General features: G+C 39.1%; 1 protein-coding gene across 3 annotated transcripts in view; it reads left to right on the top strand.

Moving 5' to 3' along the window:
* Positions 1 to 22320, top strand: part of EFCAB11 (EF-hand calcium binding domain 11) — a 170475-nt gene that overhangs the window by 12688 nt on the left and 135467 nt on the right. For all 3 annotated transcript variants that reach the window (XR_001823848.2, XM_017524552.2, XM_037737114.1), the window contains exons 4-5: positions 12745 to 12846; positions 14050 to 14140. Coding sequence is in view for 2 of the 3 variants with exons in the window: in XM_017524552.2 (XP_017380041.1) it covers positions 12745 to 12846; positions 14050 to 14140 (193 nt within the window). In the remaining variant the exon portion in view is untranslated. The remainder of the gene's footprint in view (positions 1 to 12744; positions 12847 to 14049; positions 14141 to 22320) is intronic.

The raw sequence follows: 22320 nt of genomic DNA, 5'->3' as shown, positions 1-22320 counted from the left end.
TGGACACAGGGAGGGGAGCACTACACACTGGGGTATGTTGGGGGGAAATAGGGGAGAGACGGTGGTGGGTAGGGAGTTGGGGAGAGATGCCAGATGTAGGTGATGGGGAGGAAGGCAGCAAATCACACTGCCACGTGTGTACCTATGCAACAATTTTGCATGTTCTCACATGTACCCCAAAACCTAAAATGCAATAAAATAAATGGGAAAGAAAAAAAAATCCCAGTGCCCAGGCCACAGCCCAGACAAATTCAACCGGAATCTCTGGGGATGGTGTCCGGGCATCAGGACCTTCTAAGACTCCCTCCAGTGATTCCAATATGCAGCACCAGTTGAGATTCGTTGTTTCTTAAAAACCCTTTGCAAAAGCAGGACTGGTTGAAGTGCTGACTATTCGACAGCACAAAACCGAACATTGAACATCGACTCTAAATGGCAGTTCAGTCGGCTTGTTGCAGACTGGGAAGAAGCACTCACCCCACGGTGGTGATGCGGGTCTTTTCCTGCATACAATCTGCAGACCTTGCCTAAAATTTTCCATGCCAGGCAATGAGATCACAAACTCCAAAACATTAAATCAAAACCGGAGGCATTACGGGTCTTCAATAAAACTTCATAGCCCATACACAAAGGGGAGGGGGAAGAAAATTAAAACCATCACCAAGCTGTGGATGTATTATATATATGTGTGTGTGTGTGTGTGTGAGAGTGTGTGTGTGTGTGAGTGTGTGTGTATGTATGTATGTATATGTAGCAAGCATTGGGATGTCGTAGCAATATAGAGACAAAAATATATAGAACAATAATTAGTTAAAAGTGATTGGCTAGGCAGACAGTAAAAATTATCCATTTGTGCCTTAAAGAAAGCTCATTATAAAAGATACTTGATTTCTGGCAAGGAAAATGATTTATGCTGTGGTGGGTAGAAATAACAGTGATATAATATGAGAAATTAAATGAACATGAAGGAGATCCTACTTTGATGAGAATATTCAATTATAGAGGACTTCAAGACTTCTGAGTTTACACAACCCTGTAACAAAGCCTTTATTCCAAAATAGTGGTGTTTCTAAATTGTATGCTGGATATAAAAAATAAAATCTTTAACATCTTAAAAAAAAAAAAAAAAAAAAGAGGCCTTGCCTTGCACAAACTTTCTCTTGTCTGCTGCCATTCACGTAAGATGTGACTTGCTCCTCCTTGCCTTCTGCTGTGATTATGGGGCCTCCCCAGCCATGTGGAACTGTAAGTCCATTAAACTCTTTCTTTTGTAAATTGTCCAGTCTCAGGTATGTCTTTATCAGCAGCATGAAAAAAGATGAATACAGCGACTTTTCTAATACATCAAGTGTGACTATTGCTGAAGGTACTTCAACATTCTTTATTCTCATAGACTTTCTTTCTTCTGTATGTCCTCTGATTTTGAATTAAGGATTTGACTTCACACTGAATATTTTCTTTCCTTAACTAGTTCTCTGATGTACAGAGAGGTGTGGATTCTGGAAGAAAAAATACAGTTCCCACCTGTATTCTCCCAACTGTACTTTGTGTGTGTGTGTGTGTGTGTGTGTGTGTAGAAACTCAAGACCACAAACATTTGAGAAAAGGAGTAAAATAGCCTAGCAAGAAATCACTGCTGAACTCTGCTTGCTGCTAACATGCAATTTTTGTATTAGAACTGTTCAATACTGAACCAATTTCAAACTATCCAGTTTTTCTTCTTTCCCTGTTATTGATATGAGTCAATTTTACATGGTATTACTCTTGAAGGAAGAGGGCTTATGCACAGATTAAATGTTTTTCCACATGTATTATCTCTCTCCTTAATGTTATGGATCTTGAAGAGCTGAAATGGGCCGGACATGGTAGCTCACACCTGTAGTCCCAGCAGTTTGGGAGGGCAAGGTGGGTGAATCAGTTGAGCCTAGGAGTTTGAAACCAGCCAGGGCAACATGGCGAAACGCCATCTCTACAAAAAATACGAAAATTAGCCAGGCATGATGGCACATGCTAGTCCCAGCTACCCTGGGGGCTGAGGTAGGAGGATTGCTTGAGCCCAGGAGGTTGAGACCGCAGTGAGCCATGATCATGCCACTGCACTCCAGCCTGAGTGACAGAGTGAGACCCTGTCTCAAAGAAAGAAAGAAAAGTCTGAAATGCTGGTCTTGGCCTTCTGGGAGCTATTTATTCAGGTAATCAACTTTCCAAAGTTGTCCTGTATAATATAGCTTTGACTTGAGAATTCTCCTCTGCCACCCATTGCACTTCTTACTTCAGAACAGGGCTCTGGCATGCCATCCACAGGATTCTTTGTGCAGGGCCCAGTTGCTGCCCAGCTTGCAGGGCAAGGTCAGAGGCACATTCTAGATTGGCCTCGATTCAGCTGCTTTTAGGAAGGGGCAGAGTCCTGAAGCTAGACACCCTACGCTTTTGGTTTGGAATTATACCTAAACCTGGATGCCCAGGTCCTGCTTCCCAAGGGCTTCTAATCCTCTTGAAAAGTGGGTCATTTCTGTAGAGATTTCCTTGTGAAAATTAAGAAGAGTGAAAAGTTAAGTCAAAGCTGCTAGAAATAAAAGTAGAGTGTCTAGAAGAAGTATACATGCTGGGAGAATTTGAGGGCAGCCAATGTGAGTAGCAGAAAGGTGCTAATGATGTTTTTATTGCCTGTAGCCTAAAAAGCATGTGAATATTAGCAAAAACTGTTGTGGCTGCTTGGAACAAGGGAATATGTGAGTGGGAGAAAAAAAATCAAGGCATTTATTAAAGGAAGCAGCAGATCACAGTTGAGGTTGGTTCTAATTTACAGTGTTGCTCTCTCTTTCAGAGGGTTTCATTATAACCCTCATTCTCTGTGATGCACTTTATACCTTCTCTAAGCATATAGAATGAAGAAGTTTGCAACTAGAAAAGACCTGGAAAACAGTCATTTGTCCTTATTTTAAAATGAGGAACCTGGGCTTCAGAGAAGAATCACAGAACAATACAGAGGAATAATAAAATAATAAATACTTGGCATTTGTATGACTCTTTTGTTTATAAAATCCTTTTACAGTATTTATTATTATTGTAGATAATTGCAGTGATCATTTCCTGAACAGTTATCATGTGCGGATCTGTGATGAGCACATTCATCTGTGATGATTGTTATATTTAATACAACTCTATGATATTATGATTATCCTTTGTATTCATCCATTTTCACACTGCTATAAAGAACGATCTGAGACTGAGTAATTTATAGAGAAGAGGTTTGACTCACAGTTTACAGACTTAACAGGAAGCATGACTGGGGAGGCCTCAGGAAACTTACAATCAAGTCAGAAAGCAAAGGTGAAGCAAAGACCTTCACATGAGGGCAGGAGAGAAAGAATGAACAGGGAATTGACACACACTTTCAAACAACCAGATCTGGTGAGAACAAGGGGGAAGTCAGCCCCCATGATTCAATCACTTCCCACTAGGCCCCTGCCCTGACAGTGATTACAATTCCAGATGAGATTTGGATAGGGTAGGGATACAGAGCCAAACCGTATCATCCTTATTCTATTTTATTTATTATTTTAAGTTATTTTTTGAGACAGGATCTCTAACTCCTGGGCTCAAGTGATCCTCCCGCCTTAGCCTCCCAAAGTGCTAAGACTATATAGGCATGAGCCACTGCGCCTGATTATCCCCATTTTATAAGTTAAAAAATTCTGCCCATTCATGGTGGTATGCACCTGTATTCCCAGCTGCTTGGGAGGCTGAGGTGGGAAGATCGCTTGAGCCCAGGAGTTTGATACCAGCCTGGGCAATGTAGCAGGACTATCTCTCTTAAAGTATTAAAAAGTTTAAAAATAAAAAAAATAAATTCAGAAGGCTAGAGAGGTTAAGTAATTTGCCCAGAGTGGCACCGCTAGCTAGTAAGTAGCATACAACATGGTCTGACCTCCAGCTCACCCTGTTAACCAACTGATAAGCCTTTCCTTTGCTTTTTAATAGTGCCATGGGTCATATTCCTAATTGTGACAAAATTGAGGCCAGTATTCATTCCCCTAAGGAACTTTATGAATCAATTAGTTGAAAGTCAGAAGTGGCATTAATATACAAAACACAAATCACCATGTTCTCTATAGTTGTTCGACGTTAATTTCACGTTTGGTTCTGGACTACCTAGCGTCCCGAGCAAATAGGAAAACATGAGCAAGTACAGCTGCAGTCAGGGTCCACGCAACAAAATGTTTTTCTAGAGAGGCATAAGTCCTCCTGCCCTGGATAGTTCTTCTGTGATGGCTCATGGAGGAGAGACTGATGAGTGGATGTCAGTGTCCACGAGCTGTTCAATAAATGCACGAGTGAATTTTGTAAGGCTGTTGCTTCATCTTTTCTCAATGTAGACCAGTGTTTAATGTCAGGGCAATTCTTTGAAGGGCAAAGGCTGTGTGTTCCAAGTATACAGATCTCAGATGGTCTGACTTTATTCCAGAATAAATTGTAGAGCATTCTATATAAATAAGAACAGCTAAGATTTACAGGGCTTTTCTTTACTTTATGCTAAAAGCTATAAATAAGAACTGAATGGGCATTGTCCCACTGTCCCTCATACACTTGTCTCTGTGTTATTATCTCAGCTCTATATAAAATATGCTTAAGGTTAAAAACCAGAAAAAAGACTTCAGAATTTTGTTTTCACAAGCTGATTAGATTGTCTTTTCTGTTTCCTTATACTATTGCCCTTTTAAATGAATGAACATATTCTTTCATACTTGAAAAAGCTTTCCAGGAACTTACTGTTAACCTTCAACTTTGAATGATGGAAAAATCAAAGAGATTGATTCATCATAACTGTAATTATGGACTGTTTGTTATCCAGTGTAAGGTCCAATTGAAAAATAATGTATGGATGATTAGGTTAATGGTCAGTTGGCTTGCATGCTTTTATTAATATCTTGTCAGGCTTGTTCTAAACCAGACAGTTGTCTATTAAAGGTATTATTTTTCTAAATTTAAATATCCTTTTTCTAGTCTTAGATTCTGTCATAAAATACCGGCTGTTGTGTATGGTTTCTTATTGTGGCTCCTATTGAACAAAGGCCAAGGTATAGCAGGGATGAAGGTTTTGATTGATTTCACATTTCAATTGGCCTCTTAGTTCTTTTCTATACTCAGGAAACTGCATACAAGTTAAAGTTACCTTATCTTGAAATAATCATAGGACCATTTTGTGGTATCTCCTGCAGATATTGACCCATCCATGTATTTATTTAATTACCCATTTAGAGAATGGTGAATATGTTTCACTACAGAGATGGGGAAGAATTAGGAGACACAGACACTGATCTAAAGATTTTTTTAAAAAAATATCGTATGTGGGCTGGGCACAGCGGCTCATAGCTGTAATTCCAGCACTTTGGGGGGGCTGAGGCAGGCAGATCACGAGGTCAGGAGTTCAAGACCAGCCTGGCCAACATGGTGAAACTCTGTCTCTACTAAAAATATATAAATTAGCTGGGCTTGTTGGCGAGCGCTTGTAATCCCAGCTACTGGGGAGGCTGAGGCAGGAGAATCACTTGAACCTGGGAGGCAGAGGTTGCAGTGAGCTGAGATTATGCCACTGTACTCCAGCCTGGACAACAGAGCAAGACTCTGTCTCAGAATAAAAATTTATGTAGTAGGGAAGATGAAAGGAATATTGCCACTTCTTTTACGGCCAGATGTTAGATGAATAGTATAGGCAAGAAAACCTCTAAGAGTTCAGGAGGGCAGCACTGCTCCCTAGCGGAGGTGTGGGCCTGAAGCTGGACGTGTTGAAGGATGGGTAGGATTTGAAACAGTGATGGAGCAAAGAGGCGGTAAATGAACGCAGTGCAGGTGCCAGCCATGTGCCCTGCCTCCTGCTCCTTTTGCTGGCGCCGTGCTCTCTATGTGGAGTTCTTCAGAGACCCTCTTCTCCTGTGGTGTCCACCTCAGTGTCTGAAATCTCTTCCTTCTAGATCCCTGTTCTCTTACAAATCTCTCTCCCAGCTCAGATTTGCATACCTAAATATATCAGCTATCATGCTGTTAATGCAGTCCTCCCATTAACAGAATTCACTCACCTGGATTTTTATCTTTTTTTTTTAACCTCTGCAACCGCAAGGAGTATAGTACATAACTATAAATGAATTGTGTCCAGTCAGCTGACATGATGAGAGTTGGGAAGGATTAAGGATGGGTTTGCATGGAAGGAAGGATGAAGCTTTAAAGTCCAGAATAAGGTACTAGGACTTCGTGCTGTTTAATACCAAGGAGACTTTGAAGCTTTATGAGCAGGAGATGTACATAACAAAAAAGTAACAATTCCTACCTGGGTTTGATAGAAATAAGATTTTATTGGTTCAGATTTTTCTATTCTGTAACTGTTTGTTGTTATTGTTGTTGTTATGTCCTGTTTTGTTTTTTGAAACGGAGTTTTGCTCTTGTTGCCCAGGCTGGAGTGCAGTGACGTAGTCTTGGCTCACTGCAACCTCTGCCTCCCAGGTTCAAGCCTGGAGGTGAACATGTGATTCTCCTTCATCAGCTTCCGAAGTAGGTGGGATTAGAGGTGCCCACCACCACGCCCAGATAATTTTTGTATTTTTAGTAGAGACAGGGTTTCACCATGTTGGCCAGGCTGGTCTTGAACTCCTGTCCTCAGGTGATCTGCCCAACTCGGCCTCCCAAAGTGTTGGGATTACAGGCGTGAGGCACCATGTCTGGCCTGTAACTGGGGTTTTTACTCATTTTCCCTCCATTTATATAGTGATACTTGATTTCTTCCATTAAGGTAGACTATTTTCTCTTTATTTTCCAACATTTCTATAGTAAACTGGAAGAAAATATTATCCTCTGAATTCACTTATCAGAGATGACAGCTTACGATTTTTGAGGTCACTTATACCTACCATCCTTACAGTCTTTCTGTGCAAATACATTGTATCCCTCCCCCACCCCTTCACTGTCATGACCTCCAAAAGTCATAATCTGAATTTTGTGTCTCAAACTAGAGAAGGCTTGTATGATCCCTTTTGAAAGACTGCTTCATCCTTTTAAACCCTAATTTTTAAACATTTTTTAACTCCTGGAGAAATCAATATGTGGCACAATGAATATGAACCCTTCCTTTCTGCTAAATCTGGGACCAGGCTTACAGTCCAAATAACTTGCTATTTTTATTGTTTTCTCTTTCACTCTCCCCAGGTTTATTGCACTTTCTAATTTGAGCTTACTGTGATAGCCAGACGCTAGACTCCTTCATTTTCAAGAGGATTTCTCTGTGTGCACTGACCCTGAAGCTTAGAACTGTGAACTGCAAAAAACTATACATAATGGAACTTCCAAGGAAAAAATTTATATAGTTTTGTTGGACTTTTTGAATATATCTTCCCCTGTGGTGAAAGATGATTACCCTCCTAGGAAACTGCTTATAAACAAACAAGTAGGAAAAAATAACAATTCTAGTCTCTCTCTCTCTCTCTCTATGACATATAGATATCACATGTATTAGGTAGTTTGGAAACTAAAAGATATATATATGTTATGGAACATGAAGAAAGTCCATTTTGCCAATGATTGTTTATAAAGTGGAAGATGTTTTCCAGTTGTACGTACCAAAAAAAAAAAAAAAAATGCATGGGACTGGCAGAGTCAGGAAGGATTTGTAAAGGTCGTTGGTCCAGTGGTCTTTAAGCCATGATCCTCAATGCTGGATCCTTTGGGGACACATTCAAAGACACTGCTAGATAGGGAAGAATGGGAAGCCCTTCAAACCAAATAGTTCTGTCTTTATCTCCTCTACACATGAGGCTTTCGTTCTCATGTAAAGAAGAACCTTTCCTATAGCTAAAAAATTAGTTTGCCAACTGTTGATAGAGTCCAATGACCCAAGCAATTTCTGAATACATTCTGCAGACTATTAACAATAAGCACAGATAAACACATAGATCTATGTGGTTCCTAATGTTGTGATCCTAATCTGTAACCACAGTAAAGTATGTTTATGTAACTACTATTAGCAGAACAGTATACACAAAAGACTCAACATCATATTTGAAATTAGAATTTTCTGAACATATTCTTCCTCTGGAGGCGGGGTGGGAGGGGACACATTTCTTCTTGGGTATGAAATCTGATGTCAGTAGAATTACTGAAAGCCTTTGTGAAGAGGAAGTTGTAGGTTTGAATGTTGTGACAGCAGGTGGAGCTAGTAGTAGGAACTCTATTTCTAGGCTATTGAAAGAGCTAGATGTATACAGCTTACGTTAATGTGTTTTCATTGTAGAGCTTTAGGAGTACCATGTTATTATGTATTGGCTTTGGAAAGTGATTGTATTACTACAACATGAGAGCTGAGCTGAATGGAAACTTCTCTGTGCATTTTAGAAAAGGGGCTTGTATTTGAATAAGTGTTGTCTTGGAAGACTAAGACAAAGACATAGAAGGGAGGGCATATGTTCACACAATATGTACTTGATGAGTTTAACCTATAGTGTGTGGGCTTTAAGAAATAAAGTATATGATTGTGTGGGAAAATAGTCTGAAAGAAGTTGATTATACATACAGAGTAATTTGTGTAACTGGATGTCTTTTCCTTTCAAGTGGTAATAGGCATTCAGTTTAAATCTACACACATTTTCTAGTAAAAGCTAAAGAACATTTGTTTTTATCCTGCAATATTGTGAAGTAAAGACCCAAATACTTCATAGCTGCAAATACTCATGAATTATCTGAATATGTAATTTAAAAGATGTCACCACTCATGTCCTTTTTTTTTCCTTGTGAGTTACACAATGAACCATGGAATTGTGCTTTTTTTCCCTTTGTCATTTCTCTAAGTCAAATGCAATGATAAGAGCAAATATTATGGATGTAGTTCTCTCAGAATTTTGGTTGGTTTTTACTACATCATGTTTTAAGAATTTGGGTTTCTGAAGTGACTATTTTGCTGGCTATGTGCATAGAAAGTGACCTACTTTTTGGCATTCATATACAGAATAATAAGACCATTTAAAACATTTTTTTTCTTTTTTTGAGGCAGAGTCTTGTTCTGTCACCCAGGCTGGAGCGCAGTGGCACGATCTCAGCTCACTGCAACCTCCACCTCCTAGGTTCAGGTGATTCTTCTACCTCAGCCCCCCAAGTAGCTGGGATTATAGGTGCATGCCGCCACACCTGGCTAATTTTTGTACTTTTAGTAGAGACAGGTTTTGCCATGTTGGCCAGGCTGGTCTCAAACTCCTGACCTCAGGACCTCAGGTGATCCACCTACCTCAGCCTCCCAAAGTGCTGGGATTACAGGCATGAGCCACCACACCTGGCTAATTTTTATATTTTTAGTAGAGACAGATTTTGCCATGTTGGCCATGCTGGTCTGGATCTCCTGACCTCAATCGATCTGCCCACCTTGGCCTCCCAAAAGTGTTGGGATTACAGGCATGAGCCACCATGCCTGGTCTAAAATACACATTTTAAGCCTGGTGTGGTGGCATATGCCTTTAGTTCCAGCTAATGGGGAGATTGAGGTGGAGGATCACTCGAGGCTAGGATTTTGAGGCTGCAGTGCGCAGTGGTCATGCCTGTGACTAGCCCCTGCACTCCAGCCTGGGCAACAGAGGGAGACCTTGTCTCTAGGAGAACACCCCCCACCCCCGACATACACATTTTAATGTTTTTTACTAAAAACTAGAAATAACATCTTATTTGTTATTCATTGAATGTTACTCAGCAAACATGTAATGCATGCCTACTGTCTGCTAGGCATCATGCTAATGGTGGGATGAAATTTTGAACACTGTAACTGCTTTCCCTCAGCATGTCTCAGGCAGACCTGCGGCCAAATAATTACCATAGATCCTAATCACTTCTGTGATTGCATAATCAACAAAGGGCTGTCGGGTCATAGAAAAAGGACTCGGCTGAGAGAAATCAGAGACACATTCAAATAGGGGATGTTGCCTGGGTTGCATCTGGAAGGAGATGTAAACATTCACTAGGAGAAAAAAAGGAGCAAGTGCATGATTCCAGGCAGCGTGTTTTATACAGGCAAAGGTGTGGCGTATAAAAGGGCCGCTTGTCTTGGGAGAGCATCAGGAAGTTGACTAGGAAGCCTTGAGAGGTAAACTGGGGTATGTTTCTGAAGGCCATCATAGGACATGCCATTATCAGTGAATGAATTATTCAAGAATTTCAGCTACTCTAGATGCTACTTAATTGACTAGCTTTTGGTGTTCATGAAAGTAAAGTTATGGATATGACCTTATGGGAACATGACATGGCTAGACTTCAATTTTAACCTCAGCAATTTTGCATATGTTCTTTGCCACAACAGTGATTAGATAAGAATGGAGCTGCATCAATTTTTTTTCTTTTTTTTTGAGATGGAGTCTTGCTCTGTCACCCAGACTGGAGTGCAGTGGCACGATCTCGGCTCACTACAACCTCCTGGATTTAAGCAATTCCCCTGCCTCAGCCTCCCCAGTAGCTGGGACTACAGGCACGCACCACCACACCCAGCTAATGTTTGTACTTTTAGTGGAACTGGGGTTTCACCGCATTGGCCAGGATGGTCTCAATCTCCTGACCTTTGACCTCATGATTTACCCACCTTGGCCTCCCAAAGTGCTGGGATTACAGGGGTGAGCCACTATGCCTCGCATGGAACTGCATCAGTGTATATCCCCACAACTATGGAAAAAATGCTACACGTGCTAATTTACTACAGTACGTATGGTTGAGCACCTATCAGGCACTCGGGTAGGTGAGGGAGATATGTCTTGTTGTCCAGAGGACAGCCGGCCACCTCCTGAACTTCTCCTATTGCTTGTCTCTGGAGGACTTCACACTTCACACTTCTGAATGGCAACTTTTCATCTTGCCCCAATTTTGCTCTTCCCCTAGATGTTCTCCTTTCTTTAAGTAGCTCTTCCAGCCAGAATCTACGGGATATTCTTGACATCTCCTTTCTCACCCGCCACATCTAGTTCTTCATCAAGCTATGTCATTTAGATTCTAAAATATATCTGGAAACCTTCCACTCCTCTCATTCCCACTGCCAGCAACCTGGCAACCACATCTCTTGCCAGTAGGTTCCTAGCTGGTCTCTCTCTTTACGTTTTTTGCTCCCCCACCCCAATCCTTTTTTCAAGATTGAAAAAATAGCCAGAAAGATCTTTCAAAAATCAGGTCTATAACTTCCCAATTCAGAACTTCTGTTGACTTCCTATTGCACTTAAATAAAACCCAAATTATTTACTGTGACCCACAGGAGCCTGTGAGTTTTGGCCCCTGCCTCCCTCCCCAGCCTCATCTTGTGTCACTTCTCTCTGGCTCACTTCGTTCCAACCACAGCAGCCTTTTTTCATTTTCCCACCCTGCCACCCCACGGCCTTGGCACGGGCTTTTTCTTCTGCCAACAGTGCTCTTCTTCGCAACATTAGCCAGTTGGTGTTGTCTCAAGGTTTATATCTTGGCTTAAATATCTCCTCCTTGAAGGGATCTCTCCTTCACCAGAGTCTACATGAGGATTCCGGGGAATCTTTTTCACAACCTCATGTCTTTCCCCTCATTGTCCATGCCACAGTTTGCAATGAGGTGTGCGTTTGCATTCGAACCTGTGTAATGACTGCCTTCCCCACCAGACAGGTCGCTCCCTTGGGAGCATGTATGTTCTCTTTTCCCCTCTATTTCCAAAGCTTAATGCAGTGCCTGGCCCACAGTAGGTCCTAAAACATTATAAAGGACTCATTTGAAAACAGAAAGACAGATCTTTGTTTTAAGTTGATAAATCTTTAAATATAAATAAAGACGTAGGAAATTAAGAAAATCATTTCTACCTTTTTTTAAATGATTGGAGCTATTTTAGAAAAGTATACAGCTTAGTATTACCTCACTAAAAGAAAAAACGTGCATGTGGTTATTGTATGGTTGGAGGCTATTTTTAAAACGGAGCGATGATGTTTTTTATGGAAATTCTGAGTTATATAAATGAACCGCTCTTTTTATATATTTAGAGCTCAGTTCACCAAAATGTTTAAATTCTTGGCTTCGCTCTTTAAACCTGCTACAAAGATCACATTAGAATTCATTTAAATAGACGTTGTAAGCACAGTATCCAATCTCATTTTATCACGCTGGGCTCTTTTATTATCAGAGTCGCAGGAAGCTGAGCCTGAGGCTGCTCCACACGTTGTGGGGTGTATCCAGGGCTGGGGATGGTGCCAGCTCTATTGTTTATGTAGTATTCTCTCCACCTTTATCTATGGTATGCAATTGGTATTGACTTTTAAGAAACTACTTCTCTGACCCGATCTCCCAGTTGGAAAAAAAAAAAAAAACCTACTGTTGTGACATCTGGCTAGGAAAAAAGGGATCAAAGAGGCATAAGGAAAGAAATTAGGAGACCTTATTTAATAAGTAGTTTCATGCCTATTCGAGCTGTTAGAGGGAAGAGTGTTAAACTTTTTCAAGTTCACTATTCCTTTACCCCTGGAAAAAGCTCAATGAACCCTAAAAGTCTCTTGCATTTTCACTATTAATTTCTAGTGTTGGGTCTGTTAAATGTTAGCTTCTAGCAAAATGCCTTTTTAGGTCTTCAGGAAACTTTACAGATCATGAGTAAATACTGTTCACCAAAATTAAGATACAATTTGATTACTGGTGATATTTCTGACTGTTCATTTCTGTTTAATTTTTTCTTAAAGGGGAAGTCAGTAATCTTTGACAAATTGTTTTTTTCTCAACTTTTAGGTATATTACTTGAGGAGTTTTTAAATATTGTAAAGAAGAAGAAGGAAGCTCAACGATATCGGAGTGAAGTAAGACACATCTTCACAGCCTTTGACACATACTGTAAGTGTCTCTGAAGTGTTTTGATATAAAAAATTGCTATTAAGGGATTGCGAATAGGATTATATATACCCAGTAAATCAAGCATATAATATACTTGGAAGATTAGATTACTGTATTCATTAGCTGTTATCTTAGGTATTGGTGCACGTTTTTTTCTGCATCGTGATCTTAAATTCTTAACATTTATCATGGATGAAATAGTATTTACAGGCTGGGTGCAGTGGCTCACACCTGTAATCCCAGCACTTTGGGAGGCCGAGGCAGGCAGATCACCTGAGATCGGGAGTTCAAGAGCAGCCTGACCCACATGGAGAAACCCCGTCTCTACTAAAAATACAAAAATTAGCTGGGCATGGTGGTGCATGCCTGTAATCCCAACTACTTGGGAGGCTGAGGCAGGAGAATCACTTAAACCCAGGAGGCAGAGGTTGTGGTGAGCTGATATTGTGCCATTGCACTCCAGTCTGGACAAGAAGAGTGAAACTCTGCCTCAAAAAAAAAAAGTATTTACAGTTATATAGTTGTATTAATATATTATATATTATACCTTGATGGTCATGGGGACAGCAAAAGGACTGGCCATGGGGGATATAGGACATGAACCACTTATGGAGGTGTGGGAGACTGTGTGGCTTCTTCATCAACTCTTGCTCTGACCTACATATGATTGGTGGAATTATTTTCCCACATAGGGTGTGGCTGAGAGGGGTGGCTGCAGACCCCCTAAGCCCCATAGATCATACACAGAATGAAAAGGCTTGTGGAGACTAGATTCAATGTCTTGGCTGCCATTATGATTTCCTTCTAAATATTAACATTTCATTATTCTAATACCAGACAAGGGAAAAGACATGAATTTTGAAGACTGCATTGTTTTGGCAACTCACAAAGACTCAAAGTCTAACACCATTGTTACAGTGCACGTCTCATACATGAATCCCTGGGACTGAGAGAATCAGCAAAATGATAGGGTCACAAGTGACCTTCAAGATCAACTGGGACTACACTGAAGTAAAGTGTGATTAGATTCTTAAATTCTTCTGATGAGACAACCTCAGATTACCTTATGTTTAAAATGAATCATAAATTACTGCTTTTCTCCTAGTGATATATTAAAATAAGTTTTGCACAAATGTTATGGCTAAAGTAACATTTCATAGGGCTCATCAAAGTAAGTGAATATTTTTTATTGTTTTCAAATAGATCGTGGATTTTTAACTTTGGAAGATTTCAAAAAAGCATTTAGGCAGGTGGCTCCCAAATTACCGGAAAGGACTGTTCTCGAGGTATTCAGGTAAGGCATCAAAATCTTTCTGTACCCCCACCTTTTGATGTACCATTTGCTTTTACACATTTTTGACTTTATGGAAAGCACTTATTTATTCTGATTTTTCAGCCAAGAACATTTTTGTCTTGCAGCCTAGTGTCATGATCCAGGAGGGAAACCTATAGTTACCTGCGAGTCCTTCCATGCCCTTGACAGTGGACTGTAAAGGGAGGGGGGTTGTACACCAACCAGGTGCATACAAGCACTTGTGAGTAGGGGCAGGAGAGGAGCAGGAAGAAAGTGGAACTTCTTCAGATACTTCTGTATGAACCAAGGGAAAATGAAGCTTTATTAATATTTAGCATGGATGCTGGTGTCCTCACATGGTCTGTATTTCAGACAAACACAGGTTACATGTGGCTGTTGAGTTGTCTGGAAAAAACAGTTGGAGTTGCCTGATAGTAGCCTCCTCCTTCACTTGCTTTCAAAGCTACTGACATATTGCAGTTCACACGTACCTGATAAAGTGGATTTAAAGATTACGTTATGTGGTTCTTATGAACGAATCCTGACAAAATGGACAAGTGGCTTAAAAGCAGTTTCTGATAGGAAACTGCAGATTGAAGGTAGTGTGAATAGTGCAAACACATGCTGATGTGAGAACACAGCAGAGCTGTCTCTTCTGTGACTCCCAGCATGAGCTCTTCATCAACCCCATTACCAGGTGCATTCATTAGGGTTTGGCACACCAGTGAGAGCCAGAAAACCCAAAAGAACGGAAACTCAAAGAAGATAGAAATTCATTTGTCTGTCATGTAAACATAGGCAAACCAGGGCTTACTGTTGACCACACAGTCGGGAAGGATCCAGATTGCCCCTTTTCTTGTTGCTTTGGCTGCATCAACACCTGGCTTCTCCCTCTTACTTCAAGACGGTTGCTTAAGTTTCAGCAGTCAAATCTGAATTCCAGCTGGTAGGAGGAAAAGAAAGCAGGAAGGTATTCCACTCCTTTTCAGGTTATATATATTTTCTACTTACAACCCAGTGACCAAAACTTAGTTCCAAGGTCATGCATAGCTGCAAGGGGAAAGGGTTCTGGAAAATGTAGTCTTTGCTCTGGGCAATGATGAGCCCAAGAATAGAGGTTCTGATGCCAAGGAAGAGGGAGAGAGAATGGATATTGGTGAACATCGGGCAGATGTTCCCATTTGGGATAAAAGTAATTTAATGAAATATGACCAGAGCCAGCCCTTCTCAATAGAAATTATTAAGCAGGTTACTTGAATAAGGATTTGCAGTCATTATCATTAAAATATATGAAATTCATTTGCTGCATCGTTGACAAGCTACTGAGCAAGCTATTGAAGAAGAGCAAAGACGTTAAAGCCAGATGCATACAAAGTGCTTATAGGAAAGTATTACTTAGTTGATTTTGTAAAAGCAAGTCCTTTAAAATGTAGCATCTTTGTATTTTGTGATGAGATAGGTAATATCAATATACTTCTACCACACAAAAGTTGTTTTCAACAAAGGAACTAAAAATTGATAGTCATTTTCTTTTTACAAAAAGACAAGTCGCCCAAATTTGCTGAACTTTATGTGTTAATTGGTTTTAGTAGATACTACCTTGTAGAGATTTTTGAAAAATATATTTAAATATGGCCATTCAAGAGACAGGCAATATTTTAACAATGAATGAGAAAGTAACACCTTCTTAGAAGAAAAGCTGTGTTACAGGGAGAACAGTTTTGAAATACACATTTGAAAATGTTATTTTAAAACATAATGTATGTCACCTGTTAAAACTCTTCATATCTGCATGTTTGATACCTTTAAAATGGAATGTCCTGGCTGGACGTGGTGGCCCACACCTGTAATCGCAGCACTTTGGGAGGCCAAGGTGGGTGAATCACCTGAGGTGAGGAATTTGAGACCAGCCTGGCCAGTATGGTGAAACCCCGTCTCTACTAAAACAACAAAAATTAGCTGGGCATGGTAGCATGTGCCTGTAGTCCCAGCTACTCGGGAAGCTGAGGCAGGAGAATCGCTTGAAAACCTGGAATGTAGAGGTTGCGGTGAGTTGAGATCACACCACTGCACTCCAGCTGGGTGACAGAGTGAGACTCTGTCTAAAAAAAAAAAGAATGTCCTAACCTAGCTAAAAATATCTACAAAGTTGTGGTGATTTTAGCATACAATTTTTAAAAACAGAAATTTAGCCTGGTGTGGTGGTTCATACTAGTAATTCTAGCAATTCAGGAGGCCAAGGCAGGAGGATTGCTTGAGGCCAAGAGTTCAAGACCAGCCTGGGCAACATAGATCCTATCTCTACACAAAGTACAGAAATTAGCCAGGTGTGGTGGCATATACCTGTAGTCCTAGCTACTATCTACTTGGGAGGTTGAGATGGGAGGATCTCTTGAGCCCAGAAGTTCAAGGCTGCAGTGAGTCTTGGTTGCACCACTGCACCCCAGCCTGGGCAACAAAGCAAGACCCTATCTCTTAAAAAAAAAAAAAAAAAAAAAAAATATATATATATATATATATATATATGTATTTTTATATGTCCATCTTTCTATGGGTTAGAGTATATCTTGAAAATGTATTAAAGTATTAGAGCAATTGAATTATATATATAATTACATGTACTATATAATTGTAATAATGTATATAATTGTATATATGTAATATATAACATAATTATAGATATTTATATATGTAGTATATATTATATAATTATTTAATTGCACATAATTATATATTTATATATGCAATAAATAATATTAATATGATTGTATAGGCCGGGCGCGGTGGCTCACGCCTGTAATCCCAGCACTTTGGGAGGCCGAGGCGGGTGGATCACGAGGTCAAGAGATTGAGACCATCGTGGTCAACATGGTGAAACCCCGTCTCTACTAAAAATACAAAAAATTAGCTGGGCATGGTGGCACGTGCCTGTAATCCCAGCTACTCAGGAGGCTGAGGCAGGAGAATTGCCTGAACTCAGGAGGCGGAGGTTGCGGTGAGCCGAGATTGTGCCATTGCACTCCAGCCTGGGTAACAAGAGCAAAACTCTGTCTCAAAAAAAAAAAAAAAAAAAAAGATTGTATATAATTAATTATATATTATTATATAGCATACAATTAATTATATTTTATTAATAATTGTGTGTATGATTACATATGGTTAACATATGTAAATATATAATTATATATAATTCATTAGCAAGATATCAGGAAAGATAGACATTTGCTAGCTGAATTTTAGTTGGCATTAGCAACAAAATAATAATTTAAGAAAACAAAACAAATTTTAAAACCCCTAAGCCTTTGCATTATCAGAGGATAGAGTCAGTGGCATTATGACCTTTTCCCGTTTAGATCTCCGTATTTTTATGTGGTACCTATACTATCCATTAAAACTAAGTATCAGAACATATTGAGCTTTAAATTGCTTGAATAGAAAATATTAAGCCAAAATGTTCAGAAATCATAAAGTATATTAAAGTACATTGTTCTTGTTAAATATTATTAATAATTTCTAGTGGCAGCAAAAAGTTACCTGCCATTAATAAATAAAATATTTTTTATCTTTAATTCTTCAGAAATTTCTGTATTTTAACCATGTACATAGTATATTAATATAGTAACACGTGCTCATCTATAAATAAACACATTCATGTTGTGGAGTATATGCCCACAAATCTGGTACTTACTAGGGTTGTGAGACTAAAGCAGTTTGGAAACCACTGCAACATCCAGCCAAAGTAGATACTTCATTGATTGAATATGGGCTATTTAAACCCTCAATTGTATTTTTATAATACCACAACCCCCATATTAGACTAAATAATGAAGAACACATATGAAAGGAAATTGTGAACTCAAAAAATATTTTCTGTTTGTGTAAATTGAAGTAGGCCAAACAGAGATGTCCGACCTAACGCACATACCCTTATTTTGGTTATCAATTTTCAATAATAAAAAAAATCAGCTGCTGAGGCTGTTAGTGATGCAAAATTATGTAATGTTTCTAAGGTTAGACGTTCACTTTTTGAGATGCTTGAGTAGTTTTTGACTTAATTAACCAGCATGTAGGGGTTTTACTACCAAGGTCCATAATTCACTGCACAAGACCAGAAAAAAAGCTGATCTCTGAAAAGCACTAGAAGAAGGCAGCTAGAGAGGGAGAATTCTAATTAGGCCAGGGTCCTCTGTGGCTTGAATGACTGAAGAAGTTTTTATAATCTTCAATTCAGTAACTGCCAGATTCTTCCCAAAGAAATTTCTAGAGATCAAGAGTAGGTTATTTCAGAAGTACTTGCCTATATTACACTTTAATTTTACAAACAGTTCAACCAACCAAACAACAAAAACAAACAATCCAAAGAAAGAGACTTGGACATAGGCATCAAGGAATCATTTCACTTTACAGTTTGATAGAAACACTGGTGTATCATTCATTAATTCTGAAAGTTTTAGGAGTACTAAATTTAAAATACTTTTGTAAGGTTTGTGAATTGTTGCCTAGATATTCTGGTGACGTTTACTTTAGTGATTTTTATCATTAATGAAAGCAATGTGGTTTTTTAGAAAACATTATTAGGGTTCATAACATTCACCTTCTGTTGTACAACCATAATCTCTTTTGTTTTAGTCATAGTTCTACAGTTGAATTAATTCAAAGCTCACCTCCAGGCCTTTTGCTATGGTTTCTGCTTAGCTGAAGTTTATCCTGAACTAGGGGTTATAAGAATTATATTCCCCACTGTCCTTCATGTTCAAAAATGCTTATCTGGGTCATTGTACTTGAATAAAAATATGTAATGGATTGAATGCTAACATTTTTTACTCACATTCTTTTTCTTTGAGAATATTGGTTATGCTTATATTGGAAGTCCTTTTAAGTTTTTTGCTAATTTCTATTTTAATTGCTTGCTTTTCTCTTAGTATATTACCATGTATCAGTGTATTTTCAACAATATCTATTCTCCTTTGTGCTGCATCCAATGGGGCATTTGTCTTTTTCCGTTTTGGTTTTACCTTTCTCTTACATTTCTTTATTGAGCTATAACTGCTGCTGTCTCATATCCTTTTGTTATTTTGCTATATCTTGTTATTTTGTAGGCTTCCACTATCTACTTTCAGCTCTTGTTTTGTAGGGGTGTTTGCTTTGTTAGGGGAAATAGTGATTTTTTCAGATTTTATTTTTAAATGAGTGATTGCTTGGGGGAAGCTAATTATAACTTTTTCCACATAAATTAATGAAAGCAAGTTTTCTACCAAGAGAAAAGTTGTGAGGAACAAGTTACTTTGATAAACTAATTGATATCTCATATAAAAACCAAAATTAAAATTGCTACTAATTTTTATGCCTAAAGATATTATAAAATCTTTAATATTTGGATTTCAAAATTTGAGGCTTTTTTTCAGTGTTTGAAACTTAAAACTTTCAGCTGGTGTGGTGGCTTACACCTGTAATCCAACACTTTGGGAAGCTGAGAGGGGCGGATCACTTGAGACCAGCCTGGTTAACATGGCAAAACTCCATCTCTACTAAATATACAAAAATTAGCCCAGCATGGTGGTGCACACCTGTAATCCCAGATACTCAGGAGGCTGAGGCACAAGAATTGCTTGAATCTTGGAGGCAGAGGTTGCAGTGAGCCGAGATGGCGCCACTGCACTCTAGCCTGGGTGACAGAGCAAGACTCTGTCTCCAAAAAAAAGTTTGCTTTCCTCTTAGTGCTGGTAGTCACAGTTTGTGTATTTGTGTGCTAAAATAGCCGAGGCTATATCAAAGATGATGTTTCATTATTAATCAGAATTTCTACTCACTAAAAATGGCAGACGTTCACAAGACTTAAGAGCTATTTGTATTATAGTACTGTTTGTACTATAGAATTAATGTTAGATCTAATAGTCTGTTTCTAGCAATTAAAAATTAAATAAGAGATGTCTTTTCTCTTTAACACTAATAAAACTTGTTGAAAATTTTGTAGCACTATGTCTTGTTTTTAATGTTCAGAAATCTTCAGTGACTCTAAGGAGTAAAGTTAAAACTCTTTAACCTGGCTTTCCAACATCTGGTCTCTTTTCCAACATCTGGTCCCCTTTTCAAACTCGTCTTTCATCATTCCCAAATTCCTGTGTTTCTCTTGGCATGGTCCTTGTTCCTTTGATTATGTGATGTGCATTTATACTTCATTCTGTTTCTCTTGCCTAGCAGTGCCTTTCCCTACTCCTTACCTGTCTAAATACCCAGTGACAGTAAAATTCTGTTTTCTTTGTGGTTTAATTTATTTCTCATAAACTAGGAGTGAGTACTTTCAAATACAGTCAGGAGCTTCATAGCCACATGTGGCTTTGCTTTCCATTTTTCTCTGACTACATGTGATTTTCATGGATTAATCTCTGATGGTCTCTTTTTGCTTTATTTTGGAGGCATTTTCAGTTCATGATTTAGCTTCGGCTGTCGTCGGGAAGCTGGCTTAATGTTCTTTCTTGACTTTGCCCGCCATCAACACTCTGGGGTAATTCTGGCTGGCATTTTTCTCTGCATGGATATGTTAACTTCTCCATGCCTAGGAGCCTTCTCCGTTTCATTGTAAGCACTGCGATTTGTACATTCCCACCACCTGGCAGTAGGCAAAAAGCCCTGGGAATCCAGTCATGAGATGAAATGTGAATGTGCATAAGGTCCATGCCCTGACCCAACGTCCAAGATTCTGCGTGCCTAGGCGGATTGCCATGTGCTAAGGTAAAGTGGAAATATCGAAGCACCAAATGCTCTCATCATGACCGGAGACATTTAAAGTTAGATCCTGATATTTTTGGTGGAAGAATCCCATTCTTCATATTACACAAGGGAAGGTCAAAGGATATAGGACATATAACCCTCCTTTTTTGAATATTAGAAATTGGGTGAAAATAAGAATGTCATTGCTTGTTGAATAGATATTTTCAAAGTCAGAGTATTAGTGGGGGCTGGGGCTTAGGAATGCAATTGTAAAAGAGAATGATGGATATTCTCTGGGCAGAAAAATTATATAGACCTCATATCACAGCCATTATAGAGTTAAGGATTTTCTTGGGTAAAACAAACTGATAGGCTCTTCTGTTACACCGATTGGAAGAGTCTTACAGAGCTGAGAGCCTAAAGAAAAGCATTTTATTTTTTTCAAACCATTTGCATCTCTTTTGAAATGTTCTCACTATAGTTTTTAGTTTCCTATAATTCCTTTCTGCCAGTAGCCAACTAGTTAAGTATCATTTTCTTGGACAATCTCTAGCAAGAGAAAGTTTCCCAGTCATTATTTTGTGCTTCAGAATGATTCTGTGTGTAATCATGCAACTTCAGTAAGATCACAGTTATTAAAGTGAGCACATACTTTAGTGACTATGACTATTGATCTTTGACTATCTCCATGCTTCTGGGTATAGAAAAATATGAGACTAGAAATCATACCTCATTCTTTGTAACCATACATAGATGACTGTTAAGTCATCAGCTATACCTTCTGTGTGAGTGGCATGACCAAAGAAGTAGACTTCCTGAGGTCCCTTTTTTTTTTTTTTTTGGAGTCTTGCTCTTTCGCCCAGGCTAAAGTACAATGGGGCAATCTTGGCTCACTGTAATCTCCACTTTCCAGGTTCAAGCAATTCTGTGCCTGAGCCTCTTGAGTAGCTGGCATTACCGGTGCCCACCACCATGCCCGGCTAATTTTTGTTGTATCTTTAGTACAAACAGGGTTTCATCATCTTGGCCAGGCTGGTCTTAAACTCCTGACCTCATGATCCACCCGCTTTGGCCTCCCAAAGTGCTGGATTTACAGACATAAGCCACCGTGTCTAGCCCCCAATTTTTATTTCATGAAATTTTGTACCTTCTCTGCAACGGAAATGCCTTAGTTTTTATTTCAATGTTTTTGTTTCAAAATTATATTGTGAGATTCCCTTTTCTGATTATTCTCTTGCACATGCTTACAAGATGGGGAGTATGACAGTGTGTAAGCTTTTCAAGGTGACCTCAGAATTTTTTCTCTGAGGGACCTCTAGGGACTTTCACATGTGATGTATTGAATCAAACGGTACTTTGAAAATCCAGCTATAGAAGTAATTATATTCTAGTCATTTTAAGAAAATACCAATTTTTCATAGGGTTCTTAATTGATTTTGGTGGGTTTTTTTTTTTTTTTTTTTTTTTTT

Source organism: Cebus imitator, unplaced genomic scaffold (genome assembly GCF_001604975.1).
Source record: "Cebus imitator isolate Cc_AM_T3 unplaced genomic scaffold, Cebus_imitator-1.0 Scaffold34, whole genome shotgun sequence".
NCBI classification, from domain to species: Eukaryota; Metazoa; Chordata; class Mammalia; order Primates; family Cebidae; genus Cebus; species Cebus imitator.
This window is presented reverse-complemented; position numbering and strand designations above follow the sequence as displayed.